The sequence below is a fragment of the Electrona antarctica genome, assembly GCF_951216825.1.
Source record: "Electrona antarctica genome assembly, chromosome: 21".
Classification (NCBI taxonomy): domain Eukaryota; kingdom Metazoa; phylum Chordata; class Actinopteri; order Myctophiformes; family Myctophidae; genus Electrona; species Electrona antarctica.
In genome coordinates this window covers 27846762-27874497 of record NC_136802.1, presented here as the reverse complement: position 1 = coordinate 27874497, position 27736 = coordinate 27846762, and the positions used below count along the sequence as shown (strand labels likewise).

General features: G+C 43.2%; 2 protein-coding genes across 2 annotated transcripts in view; both read left to right on the top strand.

The window, feature by feature from the left end:
- The first annotated feature begins 1177 nt into the window (after positions 1-1177).
- Positions 1178-18894, top strand: LOC306914311 (uncharacterized protein). The gene is made up of 11 exons (XM_079491308.1): positions 1178-1213; positions 2850-4237; positions 6127-6329; positions 7026-7234; positions 9432-9598; positions 9845-9948; positions 10423-10483; positions 14560-14648; positions 15490-15618; positions 17998-18098; positions 18328-18894. Exons 2-11 carry the CDS (start codon positions 2857-2859, stop codon positions 18743-18745), a joined length of 2862 nt encoding a protein of 953 aa, XP_079347434.1. The 5' UTR covers positions 1178-1213; positions 2850-2856; the 3' UTR covers positions 18746-18894.
- A 4587-nt stretch (positions 18895-23481) lies between these two features.
- The window catches only part of LOC306914310 (pyruvate carboxylase, mitochondrial-like), a gene marked incomplete at its 3' end in the record, with an annotated part of 95336 nt that continues 91081 nt past the window's right edge, over positions 23482-27736 (top strand). The window contains exon 1 of the mRNA XM_079491307.1: positions 23482-23974. The remainder of the gene's footprint in view (positions 23975-27736) is intronic.

Below are 27736 nucleotides of genomic sequence, written 5' to 3'. Positions count from 1 at the left end.
TCCTTCCTGTTTCGTCTTCTCTCACTTCCTGTCAACTGACTCAGCTCAAGTGTCTTGATCTCGTAAACATCTATGCGGACGCCCACATGCACGCACACACACACGCGCACCAACACACACACACACGCACACACACACCTTTATGCATGCTAGTGATCTGTTTCATATTGTGGCACCTTCTATTTATGTGTAGACCTTAAAATGAAATAGGTACAGAACACTATACTGTAAGAATGATCCATGCATAACGAACAGTTTACCCAAAGCGTGTGTGTGTGTGTGTGTGTGTGTGTGTGTGTGTGTGTGTGTGTGTGTGTGTGTGTGTGTGTGTGTGTGTGTGTGTGTGTGTGTGTGTGTGTGTGTGTGTGTGTGTGTGTGTGTGTGTGTGTGTGTGTGTGTGTGTGTGTGTGTGTGTGTGTGTGTGAGAGAGAGAGAGAAGAGAGAGAGAGAAGAGAGAGAGAGAGAGAGAGAGAGAGAGAGAGAGAGAGAGAGAGAGAGAGAGAGAGAGAGAGAGAGAGAGAGAGAGAGAGAGAGAGAGAGAGAGAGAGAGAGAGAGAGAGAGAGAGAGAGGCAATAAAGCCATGTGTTGGGGGAGGGGGGGGGGGGGGGGGCAGAGAGAGAGAAAGATAGATGGGAGGGTGATCCGTCACTGTTAGTTTCCTCAGGATGTGGTTACCACGACAACGAGAGACAGCGACAACATCGTTACCTTATGATCTCCTTCCACACCTGCGACTGCGTGCGTGCGTGTGCGTACAGTATGTGTGTGCGCGCTCGTGCGTGCTAGCACACTTGAAGGGTTATGTGAATTGTGAAGAAGTGATGTTTCACACCACAGGCACCACAGAGAGTGTGTGTGTGTGTGTGTGTGTGTGTGTGTGTGTGTGTGTGTGTGTGTGTGTGTGTGTGTGTGTGTGTGTGTGTGTGTGTGTGTGTGTGTGTGTGTGTGTGTGTGTGTGTGTGTGTGTGTGTGTGTGTGTGTGTGTGTGTGTGAGAGAGAGAGAGAGAGAGAGAGGGCGGGACTTTGAACAGACAGAACTTTTCAAAGTGGGAAATGGACAGAAAGCAATGGCAGAGGAGAGAACTCTAGAGATAGCACGAAAGCAGAGAGAAAGGATGTTGAGTAGACTATGACTATCATGTTGGACGGGCAGAAGATGTGAAACAAGAGGACAAATGAACACGGGAGGAAATATAGACATCAAAGGAACTGGTAAAAAAAGAAAGACAAAATTCGGAATTTTGTGCGTAATAATCATTTATTCATCTTGTTTTTTCTCTTCCTCCTCTCGCTCACACTCTCTTTCTCTCTCTGTGTGTCTGTCACAGACATTGCCCTAATTACAACAGTGTGGTAATCGAAAGAGAACGCTAGCATTGCACAACAGAAGGTATATATAGGCCTATACGTGTCGTGTACTTCTTCAAGTTGGCCTCTTGCGCATGGCTTATGTGACATGGCTTACTTTTGTACAAAATATCTCTCTTTGGGCCCGGGCCGTGGCTCAGCACTTACCACATAAATATGGCTGTATTCCTTCCTGCAGCTGGACTGGGATCAAATCCCCCTTGCGTCCGACCTGAGGCTCTTTGCTGCGTGTCATCCGCTCTCTCGATTCAATTAGTCCGGCAGCCGAGGTGGACAGGTGGGAAATTTCGTATATAGTCTTTTTTATTGGCCTAAAATATTGTCTATAATATACATACATTCATGAATCCACTTGCTGACCGGCTGTCGGTATTGGGCAATTTTTTTATAGGGGTTTCTTGTGACCCTACCATTAACATCCTATGGCAGGCAAAAACTTTCCTTTTGCTTTAAAGGGGAATACCACTCATTTTCGACATTTTACTATGTCATTAATATACCTTAGAGCTGTTGTGTGGAAATAATCAAAAAGTCCATCTGTTCTGTGTTTCCTAGAAAAATCATTAACAAAAAAATCATTAACATGGTGAAACACATCTTGATGACATCATCAAGATGTGTTTCACCATGTTAATGATTTTTTTCCAGACCTCCAGTTCTAGGAAACACAGAATGGGGGGACCTTTTTATTATTTCCACACGACAGCTCTAAGGTATATTAATGACATAGTAAAATGTTGAAAATGAGTGGAATGCCCCTTTAAGTAGCATGTGACATGTCAAACTAGGGGGTTTTCATGATTGAGAATCCATTCCAAGCATTAGTTTTGCACAAAATACACTCCTTGGGCTAAAAACAGCCATAGCCACTTGCCCAAATGTGCTGACCAAGGAGTGTGCAAAACTAATGCTTAGAATGGATTCAGAATCATGAAAACCCCCTAGTTTGACATTTTTGACAATTTTGCCTGCCATAGGATGTTAATGGAAAAAAAAAAAAAAAAAGTGCCCAATACTAACAGCCGGTCAGCAAGTGGATTCATGAATGTATGTATATAGACGAAATTTTAGGCCAATAAAAAAGACTATACCAAAGTTCCTACTCCGGCAGCCGGACTAAAATGAGACTTTAATGGCATGAGAAAACATACATTGCCAATGCAAAAATTGAAACAATACAAACTAAACAAAAAATTTGTATGTACAATTAAAAGGGAATAAAGAACTGTGTATAAACAGAGCTGTGTTACATTGCAACTGAGAGAAATCTATCTTACAAAACCATGAGATGTGTACATTTGCTGTCGGAAATAGTTAATCTACACATAGGAAAGGTTAGCTTTGGATAATCTTTTGAAACAAATGGCAGCAATACAGTATTTCAATGTTTTGCATTCACTTGTCCTTTAGGACAAAAAGCCAAATTAAACAGAAAAATGCAGAAAAATCTATAAATACATACTCTCTTTCTCTCACACAGGTGAATCATGGAAGATCGCTCATCCATCCATCCTTACTCCAACCATCAGCACCTGCACCGCCCTTCTCTCCATGTGACAATCCCCAACTACCCGAGTCCTGAGCTGGGATACTTTTCCTCCCAACCTCCCCTTGACCCCCTGGAGCAGTACGGAAGTAGACGGGTGGTGTCGTCGTCTGGCTCAATCTCCACTCCAAACATTTTCCCAGGCGTGAGCGGGCAGAGCAGCGCGGACAGCGTAGGGTATGTGAGCGTGAGTGGCAACGGCCCGGATGGAGATGCCATTGTAGGAAGTCATTTTGACGGGGACGGTGGGTTGAAGAGCCATTTTAACAGCTGGTACGATGGCTATAACAAGGGTCAGTCTTGGGACGAGGGGGAGTCCAGTCGCAATAGTCCAGTCGAGGACTTTTATAAAACGGGTAACAAAAATGACCTCCATTACTTCAGGAGCTGCAGTGCGAGCGAGGACGGACGAGATGGCATCGACGGTTTTGCCACTGTCAAGGTCGAGGCGGACGACGACTTTAGCTGCAAGGCTAAAGACAAGTGGGTTTACTGCAGAGAGGCTAATATGAGCCACTATTCTAAACACCGGGGTTCTACCTGTGCATTTAGCGTCGCTAAGTCAACTGAGAGTCATTTAGGAGGGGGAGAGGAGGAGTTTGGATCCGGCTGGAGTCGCGGTGACGATCCGTCGAGTTCCGCCGAGTTGAAGCCTTATGGGAGCTGGTTGACTCCGTTCCCGTCACCAGGTCAGGCCGTGGAGCCCGGGGCCGACCGATGCAGAGACTCTCAGACACCCGCGGCCTCTGCCGCCACGTGTCAACCACTGCACACCCAGAAGCTGGACTCGTTCTCCGAGGCGTTTCTCTCCCAGCGGAAGAGAGGAGGATTCCCCCTGATCAGTGATCCCATGGGCCACATGTGGAGGTTTTGGCCGGGAAAGGGAGAAGAAGAAGAAGGTCCCGGACTGATCACGTCGTCAAGCCACGCCAGCTGTGTTTTGGACATGCCGTTTGACTCGCGCCATCCTCCCTCAAGCTCTCCCTCTCTCCCTTCTCTGTCCTCTCCTCCCCCCGCCTCGCACCATATGCCCTCCGTTCTTAGCCCCCCTCCCACACCACTGCCTCCCTTCTCCCTCTCCCCTACCAACGTGGACTCATTTGGGGGAGTCGGATACTCAGCGTTGAAGGGGTTAGGACCACTTGGTATGCTCCAGTTTTTCCCCCCACACGTACAGTCCCTGCCGTCTGTCCCCCCCTCTGGAGTGATATGGAAGCTTCCGCTGCAGTCTCACTGCTTGCCACCGCAGACAGGAGATTCCGAGAGCATCGTTGAGGGCCACCTGAGATCCTCCCATTTCGGTGAATATGGCAACCTGACAGGTATAAGGCAGTTTGTGCGTGCGTGCGTGCGTGCGTGCGTGCGTGCGTGCGTGCGTGCGCGTGGCCTCTTTTTTTGTATTCTGCAGCTGTTGCATGGAATGGGTTGCCCCTAGACATAAAACGGATTGGATCTACTTCTACTTTTAAGTCCTCCCTAAATAGTCTTTTAAATACTACGTCGTCATGATGTTAGAATTATACTGTTGTTGTTGTTTTTTTAAAGAGTGTAGTCCAATAATTAAATGGCAGAGGTTGGACAAAATTGGATTATTTTGTTTCTCACCTGATTCTGACAGGACATTAGGTCTACTAGCCAGGATAAAAAAATCTACCCTAATCTGCTCACTGCAAATACCCTAAATTTGCCTTAATCCAATATGCCACCATTGACAACCTATAATAAGGCAATATTTTCTAAATTTCATTATGCTTTAAGTATCATGTGACGTGTCAAACTAGGGGGTTTTCATGATGCTGAATCCATTCCAAGCATTAGTTTTGCACAAAAAACACTCCTTGGGCTAAAAACGTCATCACAAATTTGATGAGATCAGCACATTTTTGGGACATTTGGGTAATTGGCTATGGCCAAATATTGTCCAAGGAGTGTTTTTCATGTAAAACTAATGCTTGGAATGGGTTCAGAATCATGAAAACCCCCTAGTTTGACACGTCACATGCTACTGAAAGCATAATGAAATTTAGAAAATATTGCCTTATAATAGGTTATCAATAGGGCCATCTTGGATTAAGGCAAATTTAGGGTATTAGCAGTGAGCAGATTAGGGTAGATTTTGTATCCTGGCTAGTAGACCTAATGTCCTGTCAGAATCAGTTGAGAAACAAAATAATCCAATGTTGTCCAACATGAGAGGAATGTGTTACTTTATTTCTGTGGGATGTACAGTATACACATGGGACGCATAGCAACTAGCAAGTGTTACAAAAGCACTCATCTTAGCCAGTGTTGATTTTGTCGACTAAAACTAAGACGAAAATTGTTCGCCGACTACCTTTTTTCACTGACTAAAACTAAATGGAAATGAAATAAAAACTAAGCCATGATGACTAAAACTATGACTAAATATATTGACAATTTTGTCGTCAAATAAAAACTAGACGCGACAATCTTACAACGCGACGCGTTGTAAGATTGTAGATCTGCTATTTTCAGCATGCAACCAAAGTGTAACATCTGCCATTACAACGACATCAAGGCCTGTCAAAACACATTTTAGTCGACTAAATCAACTGTAGATTTCGTCGACTAAAATCTTATGACACTTATAGTCGACTAAAACTGGACTAACACTAGAACATTTCAGGTGACCAAAATGTGACAAAAACTAAATGAAAACTATTTAAGAGACTATGACTAAAACTAAAATCAAATTTTGCTGCCAAAAACAACACTGATCTTAGCCCATATCCCAACCCCAACACAACAGTGAGTGGTCCCCAAGTTCATTCTAAGTCAGGGTGGTGGTCCCTCATTCAGTTGAAAAGCCCCTGTCATAGACGACTGACATCACAGGCTACAGTGGCGTGCACATTTAGAGGGGCAGGTGCTCAAGTGAAAAAAGGGCACCAATTGTGCAGCGCGTGGAACCGGCCGGTTGCCTTAATAGTGTGAGATTTATAGATTTTGGGGCATAAATAATATATTAGAAGCTTTTTTAAATCAAGAATTGATCAATGTCACCATGGTCCACATACTGTACACTCTACAAAAAAAGGGCACATTGCTGTCCAGAGGGCAAGGGCAGGTGGTGCTCTAGCACCCCCTAGTGTCTATCTGTGCAGGCCACTGGCTGGCAATGCCGCTCCCCATGTGGATCCCGAGGCGTTCTCATCATTTAATTTCTTCCCTTTATCTCTTTCTCCGTCAGCCAATCACAACAACAGTCCCCAGACCCCAGAGGCACCGTTTTTCACCTCCTCTTCCTCGCCTTTATCAACCCGTTCATCCCTCGATGCTTCCCAAATCCTGCCCCACCACCTCTCCAGTCGACGCTACGAGGCAGGGAAGAGGCTCACTCCTTATGTGGCATTGCACAAAGTGCAGAATGGATCTCTCGGCCAATCACATCAGGTATACTGTACGCAAGATTTGGCATTTGGGGGTAAATAATAACAAAGTTATTTGCATGGATTTGCAGTTAAACAAATTTGCTGAATTGTTTGGCACTGGCTTCTTTTTAGCTGGAGACACAGTTTAAGCAGACTGAATTGCATGTAAAACATGAAATGAATAGTATAAAAGCAGAGTGGTTCGATTCTGGCTTCAGATGTGGTGATCTCTCTGATCTCAGTTTCCTGTCTCTCTAATATCCTCATCTAAAAATCTTGCAGGCAAATTAATTTGGTTCCCAATGCAGTTATTGTAGGAAATGCGGTGTTAAAGGGACACTTCACCCTTTTTGCAAAAAAAATAAATGTTAATGACGTTTAGAAGATTTAGAACACTTTCCTGGGGTCTTTTTTTATTATCTGTGTATAATATGTGGTTTTAGATATTTTAGATTTTAGCAGTGAGCCCAGTGTCCATGACATCAGGAAACACTGGGCTCACTTCTAAAATCTAAAATATCTATAACCACATATTACATTTAAGACCGCCAGGAAAGTGTGCTAAATCTTCTAAAATCAGCTGGTGAAGGATCTGTCCAAATCACCAGATTCGGTGCGCAACCCTGAATCTGGCTTAAGAAGGAACAAAAAAGTAGTCTCAATACTTGTCAAGTGGCAGAGCTGTCTAAAATCTAACCTGTTTGCTATCCTCTGACAGAATGCGACCCTGCAGATCTACACTGGAACTCCATTTCCCAGCGTGCTTCACTCCAGCAGGGGCTTCAGGAAGGCCCACTACATCCCGCGTCCGATCCTCAACCCAAAGCGCAGAGGCACAGGCCTCTACGCCTCCCTTTCATCCTTCCATGTTGAAGAAGAACAGACAGCGAGCAGCGGAGAGGAAGGGAAGGCCTGTGAACTCTTACCGTAAGTATAGGCATGTAGTCATAACAATACTAATAACACTTACCGTAAGTATAGGCATGTAGTCATAACAATACTAATAACACTTACCGTAAGTATAGGCATGTAGTCATAACAATACTAATAGCACTTACCGTAAGTATAGGCATGTAGTCATAACAATACTAATAACACTTACCGTAAGTATAGGCATGTAGTCATAACAATACTAATAACACTTACCGTAAGTATAGGCATGTAGTCATAACAATACTAATAGCACTTACCGTAAGTATAGGCATGTAGTCATAACAATACTAATAACACTTACCGTAAGTATAGGCATGTAGTCATAACAATACTAATAACACTTACCGTAAGTATAGGCATGTAGTCATAACAATACTAATAGCACTTACCGTAAGTATAGGCATGTAGTCATAACAATACTAATAACACTTACCGTAAGTATAGGCATGTAGTCATAACAATACTAATAACACTTACCGTAAGTATAGGCATGTAGTCATAACAATACTAATAACACTTACCGTAAGTATAGGCATGTAGTCATAACAATACTAGGCCTATAGGCATGTAGTCATAACAATACTAATAGCACTTACCGTAAGTATAGGCATGTAGTCATAACAATACTAATAGCACTTACCGTAAGTATAGGCATGTAGTCATAACAATACTAATAGCACTTACCGTAAGTATAGGCATGTAGTCATAACAATACTAATAGCACTTACCGTAAGTATAGGCATGTAGTCATAACTATACTAATAACACTTACCGTAAGTATAGGCATGTAGTCATAACAATACTAGGCCTATAGGCATGTAGTCATAACAATACTAATAACACTTACCGTAAGTATAGGCATGTAGTCATAACAATACTAATAACACTTACCGTAAGTATAGGCATGTAGTCATAACAATACTAGGCCTATAGGCATGTAGTCATAACAATACTAATAGCACTTACCGTAAGTATAGGCATGTAGTCATAACAATACTAATAGCACTTACCGTAAGTATAGGCATGTAGTCATAACAATACTAATAGCACTTACCGTAAGTATAGGCATGTAGTCATAACAATACTAATAGCACTTACCGTAAGTATAGGCATGTAGTCATAACTATACTAATAACACTTACCGTAAGTATAGGCATGTAGTCATAACAATACTAATAGCACTTACCGTAAGTATAGGCATGTAGTCATAACAATACTAATAGCACTTACCGTAAGTATAGGCATGTAGTCATAACAATACTAATAGCACTTACCGTAAGTATAGGCATGTAGTCATAACAATACTAATAGCACTTACCGTAAGTATAGGCATGTAGTCATAACAATACTAATAGCACATGAGTGGAAAAAAGAAACGCAAAAAAGAAAACAGAGAGGGGATTTTTGCTTAACCACTTAAACCCTATGTACTTCGTCAAGCGACAAAATATCTGCTCTACAAGCTCACAAAGCATCAGATGCATGAGCTTGTAGATCTTCTATTGTAGCTATTCTTGGAACATATAATACAACAACAATGCAATTATTTTAAGTTTGTGGTGGTGTTTTTTTGTTGTTCATCCTTTCTGCTCAGTCTTACGCTAATAGCTGATTGATTGATTGATTGATTGATTGATTGATTGATTTATTGATTTATTGATTGATTTATTGATTGATTGGTTTATTAGACAGAAATGTAAACAGCAAGAGTACATGCAGTCAAACACTTAGTCCAAAGTCCAGGGATATAGCACCAAAAAAGAAGTCCTTGCGGTCTTGTTTCCATTTAGGCTCTATGCAATCAATTCATAGACATGACATAACAAAATTCAAATGATAACATAAAACCCATTCTGGGTGGGAACCCCTTTAGGTGTTTTAAGCATTATGTTATACTTTAGCTATTTTTTTTTAATCGTGAAAATGTGGCGCAAATTTCGAATATATATTCTTTCAGAGCGAACGTTTTTAACTCAAATCTTTGCTTCTGGAGGGTCCCTGGAACAACATATTTTGAGATGGGGGTCGGAGGCCAATTACATATAATTTTTGGGGGTCCTTGACATGAAAATGTTTGAGAACGACTGGTTTTTTTCTGAAAACTGTTTTAGAAGGCATTTGTAGAATTGTCCTCAGGTCTAAATGGGTTAATAACTCTCTCTCTCTCTCTCTCTCTCTCTCTCTCTCTCAGGTGCATCAACGTTGGTCCTGACTTTCAGGCAGATCTCCCTCCACGTGCCCTGAAGTGGGAGGAGTCACGGGCCATGTCACCAAACAAGGCGTCGCCCAGGGAACGGTTGCTGTGGAAACCGCGGGAGCAGCTGGAGCAGGGTAACAGTAACACCTCACAACTTCAAGGTGACAGGACAAAAAATACTTAAATAACAATAATAATAGCTGTAACACATAAGCGGATTGCATAGTAATGATGATGATACATGTCATACATTGAATGAATGATTTTGTGACACATTTCATGAATTATTGAATTATTGAACGTGTGTGTGTGTGTGTGTGTGTGTGTGTGTGTGTGTGTGTGTGTGTGTGTGTGTGTGCGTGTGTGCGTGTGCGTGTGCGTGTGCGTGCGCGTGGGTGCGTGCGTAGTGGAGAGCCTGTTGTCAATGTGTAGTTCCAGCTGCCTACCAGGAGGGGGCAGTAACATAGAGCTGGCTCTGCACTGTCTACATCACTGTCAGGGAGACACAATGGTAACTTGTTTATTCCATGGACATAAATATGTAGACGCCTCATTGGCCACTGGGCCGTATGTAGAGACGCCTCATTGGCCACTGGGCCGTATGTAGACGCCTCATTGGCCACTGGGCCGTATGTAGACGCCTCATTGGCCACTGGGCCGTAGACGCCTCATTGGCCACTGGGCCGTATGTAGACGCCTCATTGGCCACTGGGCCGTATGTAGATGCCTCATTGGCCACTTGGCCGTATGTAGACGCCTCATTGGCCACTGGGGCTGCCATATCATGTAGTGCAGCAAGACATATGCCTGAGTTGTATAGCGCCTGTGACTAAAACCTGTGTAACCATTCGACTAGTGTTATTATCTATGTAAGATAAGGTGTTTTAATTAACTGGAACAACACATTTTCAGATGGGGGTTTGTATAATTCAATCAATCAATGCCTCCCTCAACCCCTCCATGCTTTCATGTGTCTGTCTTGCAGGCTACGTTGGAGATGCTCCTCTTCTCTCAGCCTGCACCCACAGAGGATTATCACTATTCTGGTAATGTTTGAAAGCTTGTAGGTCTGCTATTTTTGAAAAATCGTGAAAATGTGGCGCAAATCTTTGAATATATATTCTCTCAGAGCGAACATTTTTAACTCAAATCTTTGCTTCTGGAGGGTCCCTGGAACAACATATTTTCAGATGGGGGTCAGCGGCCAATTACATATATTTTTGGGGGTCCTTGACATGAAAATGTTTGAGAACCACTGACAGAAACATATTGTTTTCAGAAAACTTAGAAGATTCTTTTAGAATCATCTCAGGTCTAAATAGTCAAGTAGATGGTAAGGTATAGGTGAGGTCATTTTATTTATAAAGAGCCTTTCAAAACAATCGTTACAAGGTGCTGTACAATACAATAAAATAATAGAATAAAACAAGAACACACGGTCAACAGTAAAACAGCAATAACAATAAGAAACAAAGCAACAAAAGCAATACATACATCTTGATGATGTCATCAAGATGTGTTTCACCATGTTAATGATTTTGTTGAGTGGTGTAAACCACTCCTACAACTGGCTTTGTTAGTCTGTGCAGAAAAAATGAGCATGGTTGCTATGTTCACCCTGTTCACCCGGGTGTGATTTCATTACGTCAGACATGATTTCATTACGTCAGACAGGCTATATAAGACCTTACACCACTCAGTTCACACAGGTGTGATTTTTTTCATACTTACAGTTCAAGGAAACAGAATGGGGGGACCTTTTTGAGTGGTGTAAACCACTCCTACAACTGGCTTTTGTGTGCAGAAGAAAATGAGCATGGTTGCTATGTTCAAAATAATTTCTGACGTAATTAAATCACACCCGGGTGAACTGGATGACCGTAGCAACCATGGTCATTTTCTCTGCACAAAAAAAGCCAGTTGTGAAATCACATCCAGGTGTGATTTCATTACGTCAGATCAGAGCTGATCAGGCTATATAATACCTTACCTTATATAATACCTCACATCGGACAAAAACTCCAGCTGAATCAACTTCATGGTCACAAATCATCACATCAGAAGACGAGTCTACCTAGCCAAAGATCTTTAACGTCAGACATTACGTCAGAGCAGCTGATGAAATGAAAATGAAATGAAATCTATATTTACCCAGGGTATCTGGGCTAAGCTCAAGAACTTGTTTCCAGCCAGGCCCTGCTCATAGAACACATTTCATCGTAGTGGTTGATGCCTTGTTCAAGGGCATTTCAGCGGTGGTAATTTTAACGTGTCGGACGGCTGATTCGAACTGGGAACTTTCCGGTATCTAGACCGCGCCGCTATCCGTTCGGCCACCGCTGCCACAATCATCATGATGATTCTATCATGCTATATAAAACCTTACACCACTCAGTTCACACGGGTGTGATTTTTTTTATATTAATGACATAGTAAAATGTTGAAAATGAGTGGAATGACCCTTTAACAATCTACTGAATGCTTTCCAGTTTAGAGATGATTTGAAGGCTTTTTCTCCCCTGATGTATGTTTTCCCATCGACATACAGGGTAAAGGAAATGGAGAGAAAGGACATTAATTTGCAACATAGTTCATGTGTGATTAATCCATTATGGTCGAGGGTGGTTCTGGGATGCCCCCATTTTACGTCTGAGCCTCTCTGAAGCTGTCGTAGGTCTAATCCACCAAAACATCTGTCATGGGTGGTGCTCATGTTGCTAATGATGATGACATACCTGGTTTATCACGCAGATTAACCTCTGTGCAGGAGCAGGGACAGATTAATTGCAGCATAATTCATGAGGGAACTTTGGGATCCACCATCCACCATACACACTTTGACGTCTAAGCCAGGTATTATGGGTTTTTTGGCTCAAACAAGTGCTCTGATTTTCCTGTGGAGTCATAAGAGCCAGCAAATCCCATGTATGACTTGTATGACCACTCCCATGTGGGATTTGCCAGCAGATGTCACTGTTTTCACTGTTTTGCCTGTTTTCATTGCAGCTCAAAAGGCTTCACAGACACGGGCTAATTAGTGTCCGTCTCATGCAGGGCTGAATGTCTGTTGTTGATTTAACGCATAGAACCAATGCAACTGCATTCATGGTCAAAATGAAAGAAAAGGAGGGCCTCGAGTCATACAATCTGACACACATACAAAGTGTGTTGAATGTAGAACAAGGGGAAAGCACAGGTAACAAAAATAACATATTTTAGTCATCTGGCAATGAATGTCATTATTTGTATGAGCAAGGGAAATATATAGCCTAATATATAATACCTTTCCCACTGGTTATACATATAATGGTAGGCATTGTATTCCAGGTAGGTCGAGCAGTACAGTATGCGACTGTGCAGCTTTGGCTAGTAGTAGCATTGTATTTCTCCCTGTCTTTGTCTCTCTTTCAATGTCTCTGTTTGGCCCTCCCTCCTGCCCCTCTCTCTTCTCTGCCCTCAGTATGTGGTGGCTGTGTTGGTCTGCCAGAGACCAGCCATAGGTGCACAGAGCTCTCTCTGTTGTTCCCAATGACTTCTTCTTACATGGTGGGACTGGGAGTAGGGAGTTCATGTCCCCATAGAATTCAAGCCAAGACGAGTCAGACCTGTTTCTTTTACAACCTTAACAACAGCAGAGCACACTCGAGCCACACAGGTGTAATTAATTACTAGTGTGGCAATTATACACAGAAACAATATGGTTTCTCTCTTCCTCCCCCCCCCCCCCCTCTCTCTCTCTATGTCGCTCTCTCTCTCCTCTCTCTCTTTTTTTAGCTGTCGCTCTCTCTCTGTGTGACAACAATCACAGTGATTGTATTTATTATCTGTTGATGTGGCGATTGAATCACTACATTGAATTACAAATAGAGGGTATGCGCATGCTTAAAGTAAATGGCACATCGAGTGGCAAATCGAGTGGCAAAGCAACATGCAAAGTGAGTTTAACATTGTTTAACGTTGTTTAATGCAATCAGATAGGACTTTTCTGTTTGGATGCATGGGCTGTCAAGGCCAGAAAGTAGTTTTTTGCCACTCAGTACGAGTCAGTAGGCATTCCTGCATAACTTCCGGGTTTGATGATGATGTCACGCGCATACCCTCTATTGGTGACACACGACTCCAACGCCTCTATCTCTGTGTTCGCTGTTTGCTCTCAAGGTGATGTCTGGTCAGAGAGGTCACACATTTTGGCATTTCACTTATGTACTTTAGATACACTTTATTTTGTTTATTCTGGGTATGTGCGTTTTCAAGAAACACAGGTCTACCTTTCATACTTTGAGCACGACGGGAGGTATATAGTGTATGTTTTTGTTCTGCCTGATGTAGAAGATGCTGTTGACATAACTTGTTCTGCATGGGGAGCCCAAGATATGTCTGTGGGTGACTTTGTCCACGTGTTTAAATTTGGCTGGCTTATTTTTATTTCACAGCTACACCCAGATGTTACACTGCAGGGCAGGCAGCAACCTGCTGTGCTATACTATATCTTTTAGCTATAGTTCCCACAACCTATACCCTTATATGAGGGTGGCAGACCAGTATGTGCGGTGTACATTTCAGTTGGAAGGCTTATGACTGGGGTCTGGGGATCAGAATGCTTTTTAATGTCCTATGATTATTGTTATAAAGCAGTATTTATGCATTATATACAGGTTTAATGTTTGTTGTTTGTTTTAAAAACGCCATTGACAATGAAGGGAACATTTACTTCATATTGTCCCTCATTACGTCATATTGTCTCTTTATTGTTAATGGTGTTTAATGTTTGTGTTGGCACCGTTTGTTTTATATCACCATTACATCACCTAATCAACATGAGTTAGACTTTAATATATTAGCGCCCCTCACTTCACACAGGTGTGATTATTATAACTATAATTACACAGTGATATTAGCCGATTATAATGCATTATAAGTATGTTTATAATGCACGATAGACATGGGATGCATAGCAAGTGTTACAGTTAGGAATTGCAACTTTAGAATGTTCCTGTTTTCCCTTTCCTCTCATCTTCTTTCTCTCTCTCTTTCAAATCCTTAATGTCTGCCCCCCTCGTCCTCTCTCTCTTTCTCTCCTCCCTCATTAATTCTCTCCTTTTTTGTGTCTCCCTGTCTCTAGGTAGTGACCTTTGGACAGACAGTGAGAAGGATCTCTTCAACACTGCCCTTGTGTGTTACGGCAAAGACTTCTCTCTCATACAGAACACGGTACTATAGCCTGGCATCACATCCTCACTGCTATATCCAATTAACCCATTTAGACCTGCAGTGAAGACGATTCTACAAATGTCTTCTAAATCCTGACAGTTTTCTGAAATACCTATGTTTCTATGTCAGTGGTCCTCAAACATTTTCATGTCAATGAGCCCCAGAACCGCCGATCTAAAAAAATGTTGATCCAGGGACCTCCCAGAAGCAAAGATTTGAGTCAAAAACATTCACTCTGAAAGAATATATATTCCAAATTTGCGACACATTTTCATGATTTTTCAAAAATAGCAGACCTACAAGCTCGTAGCACGGCACTCGGTGCCACGCTATGAGCTTGTAGATCTGCTATTTTTCAACAGGTAAAGTACAACATAATGCTTAAAACACCAAAAGGGGTTCCCGCCCAAAATGCGTTGCCCATTTCAGTGTCATAAATATTTGTTGTGACACTGAAACACAACAGTGTTCGGTGTTCCAATCTCAATTCATACACAACCTATACAGTAGCAATTAGATTTTTCAACAACAACAACAAAAAATTATAAAGAAATAATAATGCTAACTACTTACAATAACTACAGTAAAAGTGAGTCTCACACAAACATTGTGTAAGATATATTGGTTTCTGGCATCTTGGTGGCCATAAACCTGGGTACCAGCAGCACTTCAGCACACCACTAGATGGCACCATACATAACCATGACTACATCTTCCATCCAGGCCTCTGTGTTCAGGGAAGCAACAATGCTGATTAGTGTGTTTCTGTGTATGTGTGCCTGTGTGTGTGTGCGTGTGGCGTGCATGCATGTGTGCATGCATGCGTGCATGTGTGTTACAGGTGAGGACAAAGAGTGCACGTCAGTGTGTTGAGCTCTACTTCCTGCAGAAAAGACGTCTCAAGAAGCAGCGGAAACGGAAAGTAGAGGAGGAGGAAATAAATGGAGAAGGGATGGAGCAGCAGGCGAGGGTAAGACAGGACGTGAAGGGTGTCGAAGTGTGCCTGTCTCACAGCACAGGGACCTCGAAGTTGAAATGTCAAAAAGTACAGCCGACCGCTGTTCTCCTAGTACAGAGTGCAGACATTAACGTTTAGTAGTACCAGCATTGCTCTTGGTTTCTTTCCATTCCTGTTTTCACATTTCTCTCTCTGTCTCTCTATTTTCCTCTGTCACTCTCATACAGCAGTGGTTCCCAAAGTGGGGTCCGGGGACCCCCAGGGGTCCTTGAGGGAGTTCCAGGGGTCACCCAGCTAAATGATAGTTTGGAACCAAATGGACCCTTATGGGTCTGTAACTCTGAGAGTGGACAAATGGAACCAAATCCGGGTCCATTTGGCTCCATTTGTACACTCAGAGTTAAATTAAAATTGATTTTACAAAATAAATTGGGGGGGGTCCCAAAGATATATATGCCATTAAATAGGGGTCCGTAGATGAATGGATGTCAAACTGGGGGTCCTTGAAATTAAACGGGTTGAGAATCACTGCTAGAGCCGTAAAAATCTTCTCTCATGGGGTTCCTTGGCATATCTTTTCAAATGAGGGTCCTTAACATAAAAAGAAGTTTGGGAACCACTCTCATACAGTATATATACCTGCAAGAACTGAACTGTATATTTATATATCTACCATGTTATCGCTATCACGCAGCTGGCACTCCAACTGGCACTCCTTAACTACATAAAACCTCGTGTCTGGATAATGGGCATGTCATAATTGAACATTGCCCTTGGTTGGATACGACAAATACCCAGGCGATTAACAATATTTATCACGCTATCACGCTTTCACTTCACATCACATCAACATGTCTCCTGTGGGACAAGCCTGCATGCACACACACACACACACACACACACACACACACACACACACACACACACACACACACACACACACACACACACCAAGAACATGACATGACATGTGCTTCGGGGTAGAGTGTTTGGAATACAGGACTTTTTTTCTTGTGGCTTTTGCCTTTATTTTATATTTTTTATGGAGGGACAGACAGTATGCTGACAGGAAATGGGAGAGAGATGGGGGGGGGAGACATGCAGTAAAGGCCGTCGGGATTGGGAGTCGAACCCGCGGCACACTGCCAGACTGGATTACCAGCCAAGGTGCCTGGACCACTGAGCCATGGCCCAGGCCTGGAATACAGGACATTGTGTGTTTATGGAGAACACTGAGCTCAGCTCATGTTCCAGCTTAGATACCTGAAGGAACCTTCCGGTAACATGCCTTCCCAAAGAGGAACCAATCCAGGTATGGAGTAAGAGTCAGAGTTTGAAAGCGCTCGTTATCAGTAAAGCAACCTCCTGCATTATGTGCAAATTCAAAACAGGTGGTACGCATGGGCCGTTGAGTGATAGTCAACGAGCATTTCTAAACTCCAACACTTAGGGAAAAAAATGCACGGAAGGAAGTAGCTCATAACGTGTCTACGGTGGAATTTTTATGAAACAAACACTTTGCAGATAGAAAGAGGATAATACAAGCTTTTCATGCAGCTGCAATGTTGGTGAGTTTGACGTCGTTTAATACAATCAGATAGGACTTTTCTGTTTGGATGAATGGTGTCAATGGGAAATTGAATCTACTTACCACCTTGCTGGCAACATGGCTGCGGTGTGCATAAGGTCAATAGGGGCAGATGTCGCTCACACACACACACACACACACACACGAGCACATAGGCCGCAAGTTTGAGTTGTCATTCTGTCGAGTCATGTTTCTGCTCAGGCTAGCACAGCTGTGTAGCAGCTGGGTCATGGTACACACACACACACGCGCGCAGACACACACACACACACACACACACACACACACACACACACACACACACACACACACACACACACACACACACACACACACACACACACACACACACATTGGTAATGTTTTTGATGGCTTACTCCAGTACTTTGATTCTGTAGCCCCAAGCCTACCTTGAATTTAAACCTAATATTAACCCTAAGCCCAAAGGAATACTCATCGTGACTATTGCCAGGGGAAATTGAGAAATAAAAGTATCCACGTGTGCACATGCACGTGCAAACATGCATACATACAAGGGTTCCTCTATGACCCCCGGATTTGTGTGTATATAATCAAACCATCATTGGATCATTTCCAGCTCGGAGACCTGTGTTTCTTGTTAGATACTCACTTCTGCCTCTTTATAGTGACAACCTACACACTCTCTGACGCACACACACACACACACACACACACACACACACACACACACACGTGTTGTGCTTACTGTAAATCACTCTGGATTAAGAGTGTCTGCTAAATGCCTAAATTGTAATGATTGCAGTTGGCCCTGTCTTTTACAGGTGGCAACCTTCCCTCAACCAATGAACAGCCAGCTTGGACTGGACAGGGCGTTTCCTGCACCCTTATTGGCCAGCTTCTTCCCCTGTAAACTGTGCGGCAAGTGAGTACAACCGATGAGATAATGGGACGAACCACCATACATGGGCGGTTGTGGCTTCAGTTCAACTGATGGTTGACATTTTGAATGTCTTTGCTTCTCATCCTCCCTGCTGCTCGTATAGCCATGTACCATTACAAGTTCCAAGCTTACTGTGTCTGTCTGTGTCTGTGTCTGTGTCTGTGTCTGTGTCTCTGTCTCTGTCTGTGTCTGTGTCTCTGTCTCTCTCTAGAATGTTCTATAAGATCAAGTCCCGTAATGCTCACATGAAGATCCACCGGCAGCCACAGGAGGACTGGAGCGAGAGGAGGCTGCAGCACCATCAGCTTCTCACCCAGCACATGGCCGGCCTCATGTCCCAGAACGTCCTTCCAAACCTGGGCATGAGCGATCCACTCCAGCCCCAGGCCTCGTTGTCGGCCTACCCCGCCTGCTCAGCCTCGGCTTCAGACAACAGCAGCAGCAACGGCTGCACCTCCGTGTCGCACGGCGACGACCACCACGCCATGGTAACGTACAGCGGCGCCGTCAACGACCCCAACGCACACGGCGTGCAGAGCCCCGGTGACGTTGGTGACTCAAACCAAGATGCCACCACCTCCGCCGTGTCCTTCCAGCAGTCGTGGGAGCTCGTGTGGAAACAGCCCTGACCCTGTGACAGTGTAAGCACACCTAAGATTCCATGCACGGACAAAAGAAGCTGTCTGCCGGCGTCTCTTCCGGGTTTTTAGACAGCTGGTGGATGGAAATTAAGCTTTTTTACCCTAAAGAGTTGCATTGTGTATTGAATACAACAGATATTTAATTGTTGCTCAGGTATTTGAATTGTTTTCATATTAAAAGTTATGCCATAACCATATGATTATTGAGTTATCTGTCCTATATCATAACAACTGTCTCTCTTGTTCCCTCTGTCTCTGCTCATTTCAGTTTTTTATTCTCTGGTTTATCCTCTCTATTTTTCACTTGATCTCAACCCCCCCCCCCCCCCTTCTCTAGCTGTCTCTCTCACGCACACGCACACACACAGGCTCAACATGTTGAAAGGTTTTGATACAGCACCATAATGGACCAATATTGACCTTGGTAGCTCAGCTCATCTCATCTCTGATTACCTCTGTCCAGAACTGACCTGTTGATGGGTAGAACTGCGTGCGTGCGTGCGTGCGTGCGTGCGTGCGTGCGTGCGCATGTGCGTGCGTGCGTGTGATAACAGTTAACAATGCCTTTCATGTATAGTCCCTCCTCCTGCAACACTCCTATGTCTGACCAAAAGTCCAACTCGTCTGGTACAATCTGTCTGCCCTCCATTCTTTTTCTCAGTCTGTTTCTCCTGCACCTCCAACCTTGTGCTGCTTGTTGTCTATTGTGTCTACTATCAAAATTAATGATATACCCTTTATGAAATCAATACACCATGGGACATAAACAGGATATAAATACATATTACAGTATCTCAGAAAGTGGCATGCCACTTTTAGAGCTGGCCCCTTATGGGAAAAAGGCCACATTTTGCCACCTGGATTTATATTTTGCCATCTCTTTTTCATCTTCCATTTTCATTTGTCCTACTCAGTCTTCCTACTACAAACGCTTGTGTCAAAACGTGTACAGGTACATGGGAGGTCTTGGAAGATCTTCGGTAGAGTTTATTCTTCATGATTATGTGACGTTTCGAGCTGTATAGGCCTTGCTTTTCTTTTGTCAGAGTCCGACGTCCCGTTAGTCTGACATGTTACGTGGCCGGTTAAGACTCCGACATACGTGGCCAGTTAAGTTAAGACACATACGTGGCCAGTTAAGTTAAGACACATACGTGGCCGGCTAAGACTCACCCGTGGCTCCGGCATATACAGTATGGAGCCGGAGCCGGTTAAGACTTGGTTAGAGTCTGCACCGTGACTTCAGTATCCTTATCCTTCACCTAACGTGACACTTTGAGCTACATAAGGTGAAGGATAAACTGAACTGAAGGGAGTTCCTCATTGGCCCCTTTTCCACCAGGGTTGAAAAGGTTCAGTTCTTGTCCCCCCGCCTAATATTGAACCAGTTCAGAGTGTTTCCACTGGTTGGGCACCCTAAATGTAGGTGGTTCGGAAGTGGAACACGGTTCCGTGAAAGCGCCATGGTTCCGTGGAAAAGGGGCCATTGTGCGAATGATCTTCCTTTCTTATCTCTTTTTTAGTTTAGCATGCTGTGCCTTGCTTGATGTGCGCAGACCTTCTATTTTGAATTTGTAATTATTTGGTTGAGTCACTTCCTCAAGGTTCAAGGGTGTTCGTCAGATATACACATGCAGGCACTGCATGCAGTGAACGTCTTGTACTACAAGGTCAGCAGTGCTTTGCTAGCTCTTGTTGCTGCTATAGTCTCTCTCTCTCTCTCTCTCTCTCTCTCCCCCTCTGTCGCTCATTCTCCACACTTTTCTCCCTCATTATCTCTCCTGCCCCCTTGTTTTCATTCTCTCCTCTCTCCCCCTCCCTCTCTCTACTCTAATTTCTGTGTTTTTTCCCATCACTGGGAGGAAAAACAACTTCTCCATTATAGACTATGGTGTACTATAAAACAATGAAATACAGTGAACAGACTGAATACATAATGCAATACTGAACACAATGCACTGCCTTGTTGTTGGGGGGGGGGGGGGGGGGGGGATTTTAATTCACAATGTTCTGCTCAAACCTTCCTCTTCCTCCAATAACTCTGGCATGAGTCAAACATTAGCAGTGGGATGTTACTTTGTGTGTCCTGGTTAGCACATAATATGTGCTAAGCCATATGAGGGGAGAGGTCAGTAGTGTATTTATAATTTTTAAGATAATGTGGTGGCAGACTGCTGTCCATGACAAAGTCAAAGTTTTGGTCTTTGTTAAATAACAGCACAAGGCAATTGGGCAATGTGGCGACATAGTTATAAGGGTTCTTTGCGAGCGGTTTTGAAGGAGTCTAGAGATTCACATTTTTTTAATGGCCGTTGAAAGGGTGTTCCACATTTTAGTGGCATAGGAGCAAAATTTATTTAACCCCTTATTTGAGCCGAATCTGAGTTGCACGGGGAACCTTCCGGTTCCCAAGTGGTCGCTCTCCCTGCTGAGCCACTGTCGTTAGTAGTCGTATATACTGTGGCATGTCGAGGAAGTCCATACCAAATGGTAACCAAAACGTATGGCTTATACAAATCAGGCGTTCTCATATGATTGCATGGGGTGGATGCTGACCTGACATATACATCTTATTTCCAGATAATAGGCATGTAACAGTCTCTAAGGTACAGGAAACAAATGTAAGACACCAGCAATCAGCTGGTACGGTACAGCACCTGCACCCAGTGAAGCTGGCCCTGATCTTTGATACTGTGGTGAACCCAGAAGGACATGGTTGGTTAAATGGTGTAAATATAACAGCATCACATCATGCCAATTAGTTATTCAGGGACGGTGGGGGTGTGCGGGGGAGGCATGTACATTCTTTTACCTAGTCTCTGTGCAGCCTAGCTACGCCAGAGCTGGTGATGTAACTCTTTTGGCATCCTTCTGGTTGGCACACTTGGCACAGTGCGCCCAATATGGCTCCCTTCCTGTAACAAAAAGGTGGGTTATGGGAAAAGACAAGTGTAGAGAAATCTACACTCATTTTTTTGTCTTAGACTGTCTCAGAACGGAGAGAAATCAAGTGAAAGAAAAGTTCTGTGAAAGTTAAGTCAGTGGGAAAGGGAATGGATGAAAGATGGTGGAATAAAGGAATACAGGTCAAAGTCAGAAGCGTGTTCTAGGTCGTTTGAGGGGATGAAGACATCCATGCCCTTCCAGTGTGCACGGCATGAATTCTGGCCCTGTGGTTAGAAAAGATAATTCATAGCCCAATAAATGTTAGCCACTGCTGTAAATGAAGCTAGTCTATTAGTCATTGACACACTCTGTTATCTTGTGCCGATAAGAGAACAAACACGAGTTGAGAAATGTCCACTTCCTATGTGCATGCATGCATTTGCAAATTAGCAATATAATGTGTATGCGTGTGTGTGTGTGTGTGTGTGTGCATGCGTGCTGGTACAGTGTGCTTGTGTGTCTTCACATCTATGTGTGTGTGTGTGCACGTGTGTGTGTTTGTGTGTGTGCGTGTGCATGTGTGCGTGTGTGCATGACAAATTGACAATAGACAACAGACACAAAGAACCATTTAAATAGACTGTAATCTTATCCCTTCCTTTCCTCCTCTCTCCACCTTTAACTCACTCTTTCATTTTGTACTCCACCATTTTGTCCCTGTGTCTCTCTCGCAATAGTTTTTTTCTCACTCTCCTACCTCTAAAAATCCATGGACAATTTGTGTAGCAGATTACAGCAGATTATCCTTATACTGTACAAATAAAATTCTGCTATTTGACATCTGAAAGATTTGACACCTGAAAGATGTCAAATATCCAATGTACCTGATCTCTCTGAATAAAGATTGTTGCTGGTTCCATCACCAGCACTGACATCAAAAATGCCAAATTGCCCTTGGGGTGAAAAAAATAAAATAAAACATGACTCAGTCTCAGGCAACCTTGTTTCAAAGACTGGCACTGACAGTCTGACACAAAACCAAACAATGTATTTTTATCCTTGCACAAATAGTGTAATTATTTAAATGTTATGCCACAATACAGTTGTGTAATCAGACATCTTTTTTTTTTGTTTCCCCACGGATAAATTAAACTAAAAGAAAGTACAGATAAAATGACAGATAAACAAATGTCTTTTCAGCTTGTGACTGCAGCTTGTTCCTGTTGATGACCCTCTCATGTCTCATCTCATCTCGTCTCGGTCTCGTCTCTGGTATATTGGCTCTTTTTCCCCCAAATCGAACCGCTCATTCATATCAGCTGGCATCTCTCTGTGATTGGCCGTCAGGAGAGAAGGCGTGCGCGGTTGCGTAATATGAATATCAGATAGACCCGCTGAAAAGATACCGTTCAGATCCCATAGCCCGGGCGACGGTCGCGCTGTTGATTGGCTAGTTGGTAGCCAAGGAAGAGGGAAGCCGGAAAAATAGGCTACATAAATAAATTAATATATAAAACAAATAAATACATAAATGAAGGACAGCGGGCTAACAGACACCTCTTTGAAACTACTTGAACTTTTTAAACCCTTGTGCAATATTTTGTGTTTTGCTTTTGTTTTAACTTTAAAAAAAAGTATTATTATTGTACCTTTTGAATTTGTATTGTTTTTTTTAAAGGGTTCGAAATAAACATTCATTCATTCATTCAAAAACATATTCATAAAAGATACCATACATACTGTCTTATTATCGTCAGACAGCGGTTGCCTGGACAACCAACCAAAACCGGCCAATCACAGCGCGTCCCGTGCCTTACGAGCCATGGGATACACACAGACTTCTACCAAGGATGAAAGCTTAGCTTAAACCCGACAGTGTCTAGGTTAGAGATTAGTTCCTTCCTACCCGCCGCACGGAGGAGACAGACGGTGCCAGCTGCTAGCTATAGCAACCTTAGTTAGTTAGCTTCCATATACACTGTATATGACTGACAAGAAGTGTGTGTGTGCGCGTGTGTGTGCTGTCTGTCGCTTTTTAGCATCCTCAAGTCACGCCGCGCGTGTGTGTGTGCGTACCTAGTACCCCCCTCTCTCTCCCACTCCCTCACTCCTCCTCTTCCTCACTGAGTAGAAGGCAACAGCACAGCAGCGTGTCAGTACAGTCAGTCAGTCAGTCAGTGTGCTTGTGTGTATGTGAAACGCGTGTGCATGTGTGTGTGTATGTGCATAGTGTGTGTGTAGCAAACACACTGTACTACAGTCGTATTGTTTACATTCGGTGTCCGGTTACTAGACTGTGGATTCACGTCGTTGACGACACGCTACCAACATGTGAGTATTATTCATGTGAATGAATGGCAAGTGTTTGTGTGTGTGGCTATGGAGTAGTGCATTAGACATTTAGCTCCTTTTTTAATGTATTTTTTTAAAAAAATAGGGTTTGTTTTAATAAATGCATGTGCACGTGCGACTTGTGTGACAGTTGTCCCGTCAACTTGGTGCAGCGCCAGCGACACATGCAGTTGCAGCAGCAGAGAGCAGAGTTCTTCTAACCATCTTGACTGTCTGCAAGCCTAGCCACAACTCTTCTTTTTAGGCCTATTGGAAACTTGTTTGCCATTGAGAGAGAAAGAGAGTGTAAACACAAACACATTTTCTTGTTGTGGCATGCATGAATAAGCAATGCTCTATAGTTGAGTTATTCATTGTAGCTGTAGTCTGTTCTACAAACAGTTCTGGGAAGTCTGAACCCAGTAATTGTGCCAAGCCAGTGCCCACCAGGACCCTATATGAAAAACCTCCTGATAAGATATATATATACATATTTGATATATGTTTTAGCAAACTATAACAAGCCTATACTGCTCCACGTTAATGTGTTTAAAAAGAAAAAGGTAATTGTGTGCTTACGTGTTAGTAGCACGTATGCTCAGGGGCACATCCACGTCAAAACAGGGTTTTAATCTGATAGCGAGGACACGGAACACGTCTTCACCTTTGAACCTGTCCTTATACCGCCTGTGTGTGTGTGTGTGTGTGTGTGTGTGTGTGTATGACTGCATGATGCGTGCATGCACACACTAATGTGTTGCATAGTAAACTCTTGTGCAGTTGTGCAACCCAAGTATTGTTTTGACTGTACAGTGTGTTCATCTTTTCGGCAACCTTTTCCCTGCTCCTGCAGCATGTGTGTCTGTACTGTGCTGTGCGTGCACGTCCGAAGGTCACACACATTTCTTACACTCCCGTTATCTTTCCAGAGGAGCAGCGAGGCCAATACGTTAAGCTTGAGACAGCTCAGGTGAAGACACCAGGAAGTTTGTTTCCTCCTGCAGCGCTTGTTCCATCTTCTAACTTTCGACTGTGTACAGCACCAGAGTAATGTAGTAAGAGAGTGGTGACACGCTTTGATCTCGCCGCAAAGCGGGTGCCTATGGGCGATAGTTCCAAACATTGCTCCTATGGCTGGAACTATTCCATTGAGATAGAATGAGCACTTCCGCATTCCATTGTTACAATGAGAGTCAACGGGAGTGTCATTACTCTCTTTTATACTACTCTGTACAGCACCACAGTTTCAGTGTCAGATCTGGCCACGGAGCACATTTACAGTACATTACAACTTGTGTTTCAAAGTAATGAGTGACATAACTAATGCTACTTGTTAGCCTATGCTCCTGAGTTGCTTTCTTGGGTGAGATTTCTTGGATGTTTATATGTTGTTGTCGACATTGTTTTGGATGTTATGTTGACATTGTTTGGTGGGGGAACTGACAATCCATGTCCAGACCTGGGATATGATTTTTGTTTTCCTGGCTGTGACAAATGGTTTTGATTTGAACAGCTAAGAAGAAGTAAATACATTCTATTTCAGCACCGTTTGACCTGTCCATTTCCCCCGAAATCAAGTTAATTAATAACTGTCAGGTAGGATGAAGGATTCAGGAGGAACTTGGAAGCCCCTATGTGTTTGCGGTTGGATAGAGATATGCTCAAGACCTCTTAATTTAAAGTCATTGAATAATGTTCACACGTCAATATTGAACACTCCAAAACAAATGAACGCAGAGGTGTGAATACTGTAGTTGAGCTGAATGGCTCATCGCTGACCTTCACCAAATCGCACCATATACTGTAGAGATGACTTGTGTTGTGATTTGACCATTTTGACGATGATATAGCAGCGAGAGAGAGAGGGAGAGCTCTTTGACCGAAAATAGCCAATCTACAAGCTCACATGCTGCAAGGCTTTGTGAGCTTGTAGATCTGATATTTTCAGCTGTTGCATGGTTCAAGGGGTTAATGAACCCAGACCCCCTGATATAGTGTAGTTACTGTAGTATTGTCATTGTAGCAGAAGTGAGACATACAATACACACTGTCCAATAATCCAATTACCATGATGCGTTTCCCCTACTGCCCACTGGGGCACCCCAGTAATTGTGAATAGCCTACCAGAGTCCCAGGCAGCTATAGTCAGGTATTACTACTACACCTCTAGACTTACTTACTTACTGTATGCCTACTACCTCTAGTCGAGACTCCATCAATTGACTATTTCATGTTGTTTAATCAACCACCATATCAAATGTAGATTATACTTTATTGATCCCCAGGGGAACATTAAACTCATAACAGTAGCCCGTTATATGATAAAGAGAGTGCGGTTAGCTGATAAAATTAGATATGATAAAAGGTTTATCAGGTTTGATTTGGGAAATTCAGATGCTGATTATATGATAGAGAAAGTGCATAGATGGGGAAAATGACAAGATGGAAGGATCCGGTTAGCCGATAAGGTTTGATTTGGGAAATTCAGATGCAGCAGTTGCAACAGCACTGTGTCTGAAACAGAGGTTATGTGCAATAATAGAGAGAAATTGAGAATACGATGGAACTAAAATAACAAAGACTTAGCCGTAGCCTGAACCCAAGACATTTTCACTTGGTCTGACTTAGTGCTGCAACTATCCGATTATTTTCTTGGCGATTATTCCAAAGGTAGCCTATTCAGCTAGATTAGTTACTAGGAACTAGGGTAGGGGCCACTTCGGGGGGAAACAAGACTGTGACAAAAATGTTCATGGTTAACCAGTAACCAAAATTTGTAACTCGTTAATATTAACGGCTAAATGGTTAATTTACTATTTACTATTTATTTATACTAATTGGTAACCTGTACTACCTGTGTTTTATGCTAATACTGTAACCGGGAGGCAGCTGTCCAGCCACAACGATAAACACCTACCCTAACAGCCTCACATGGTTCTGTAGTATACATCTGTTACATCCCAGTTGCAAAAGTGCCAGATTCAAGCAGGTAATTCAAGAACAGAACAGAACATACTGTATGGGGGTCAGCCAGGCAGGCTTGGTTGTACTGGAGATGGATGACTACTGGCACAAAGGACTGTAAGACGCTTTGTCTTGTGCCCAGGGGACAAAGAGTCTGTGGTTGAAATGTGCTCCTCCCCATTAGCACATGAGAGGGGTTCATCAGGAAGCTTCTATAGCTTCCTCCTCATCCCCCCCCCCCCCCCCCCCACCACCACCACAACAAACTCCAAATTGTCCAGTTTAACTTTTAACTATGGAGTTCGCCTTCCTCATCAGTTTGTTGGCATCGCTTGTGTCTAATCTACAGGAACATGTAGTGTAGGTGACAGTCCACTGCCTCCACACATTTTAGTTTTACTTCAACTTAATTTAGAGAGAGAGAGAGAGAGAGAGACGCAGATGGTGATGAGAGTTAGGGGGGGGTCTCTCTTCTTGATCTGCCGTTATGCTTGGTGTTCCCAGTCTTAGGTTAGAGGACCATCTTTGCTGGGTCATTTTTTCCCCACACTGTTCTAAAAAAATAGCTCCACCAGGGCTCTGTATTCTTTCCGGCTCTGGAGGTGTCTCTGTCACCTGAGAACTTCTGAAGGTGGCACGTAGTCGTACCTGAGTTGAAGTGGAAGAGAGGGTGAACCCTGAACAGGAATAGTTTGTTGGGACAATGGGGAGTAAGTAAGTAAGTAAGTACATTTTATTTATAAAGCACCTTTCGAAGCAAAGCTACAAGGTGCTGAACAATTGACACAGTAAAAACAA

Bases quoted from the DNA above. Each gene is read 5' to 3' on its own strand.
- LOC306914311 (XM_079491308.1), top strand. From the start codon at position 2,857: ATGGAAGATCGCTCATCCATCCATCCTTACTCCAACCATCAGCACCTG. The intron at 6,330-7,025 runs GTATACTGTACG...ATCCTCTGACAG, and splicing joins CTCTCGGCCAATCACATCAG to AATGCGACCCTGCAGATCTA. The intron at 7,235-9,431 runs GTAAGTATAGGC...TCTCTCTCTCAG, and splicing joins AAGGCCTGTGAACTCTTACC to GTGCATCAACGTTGGTCCTG.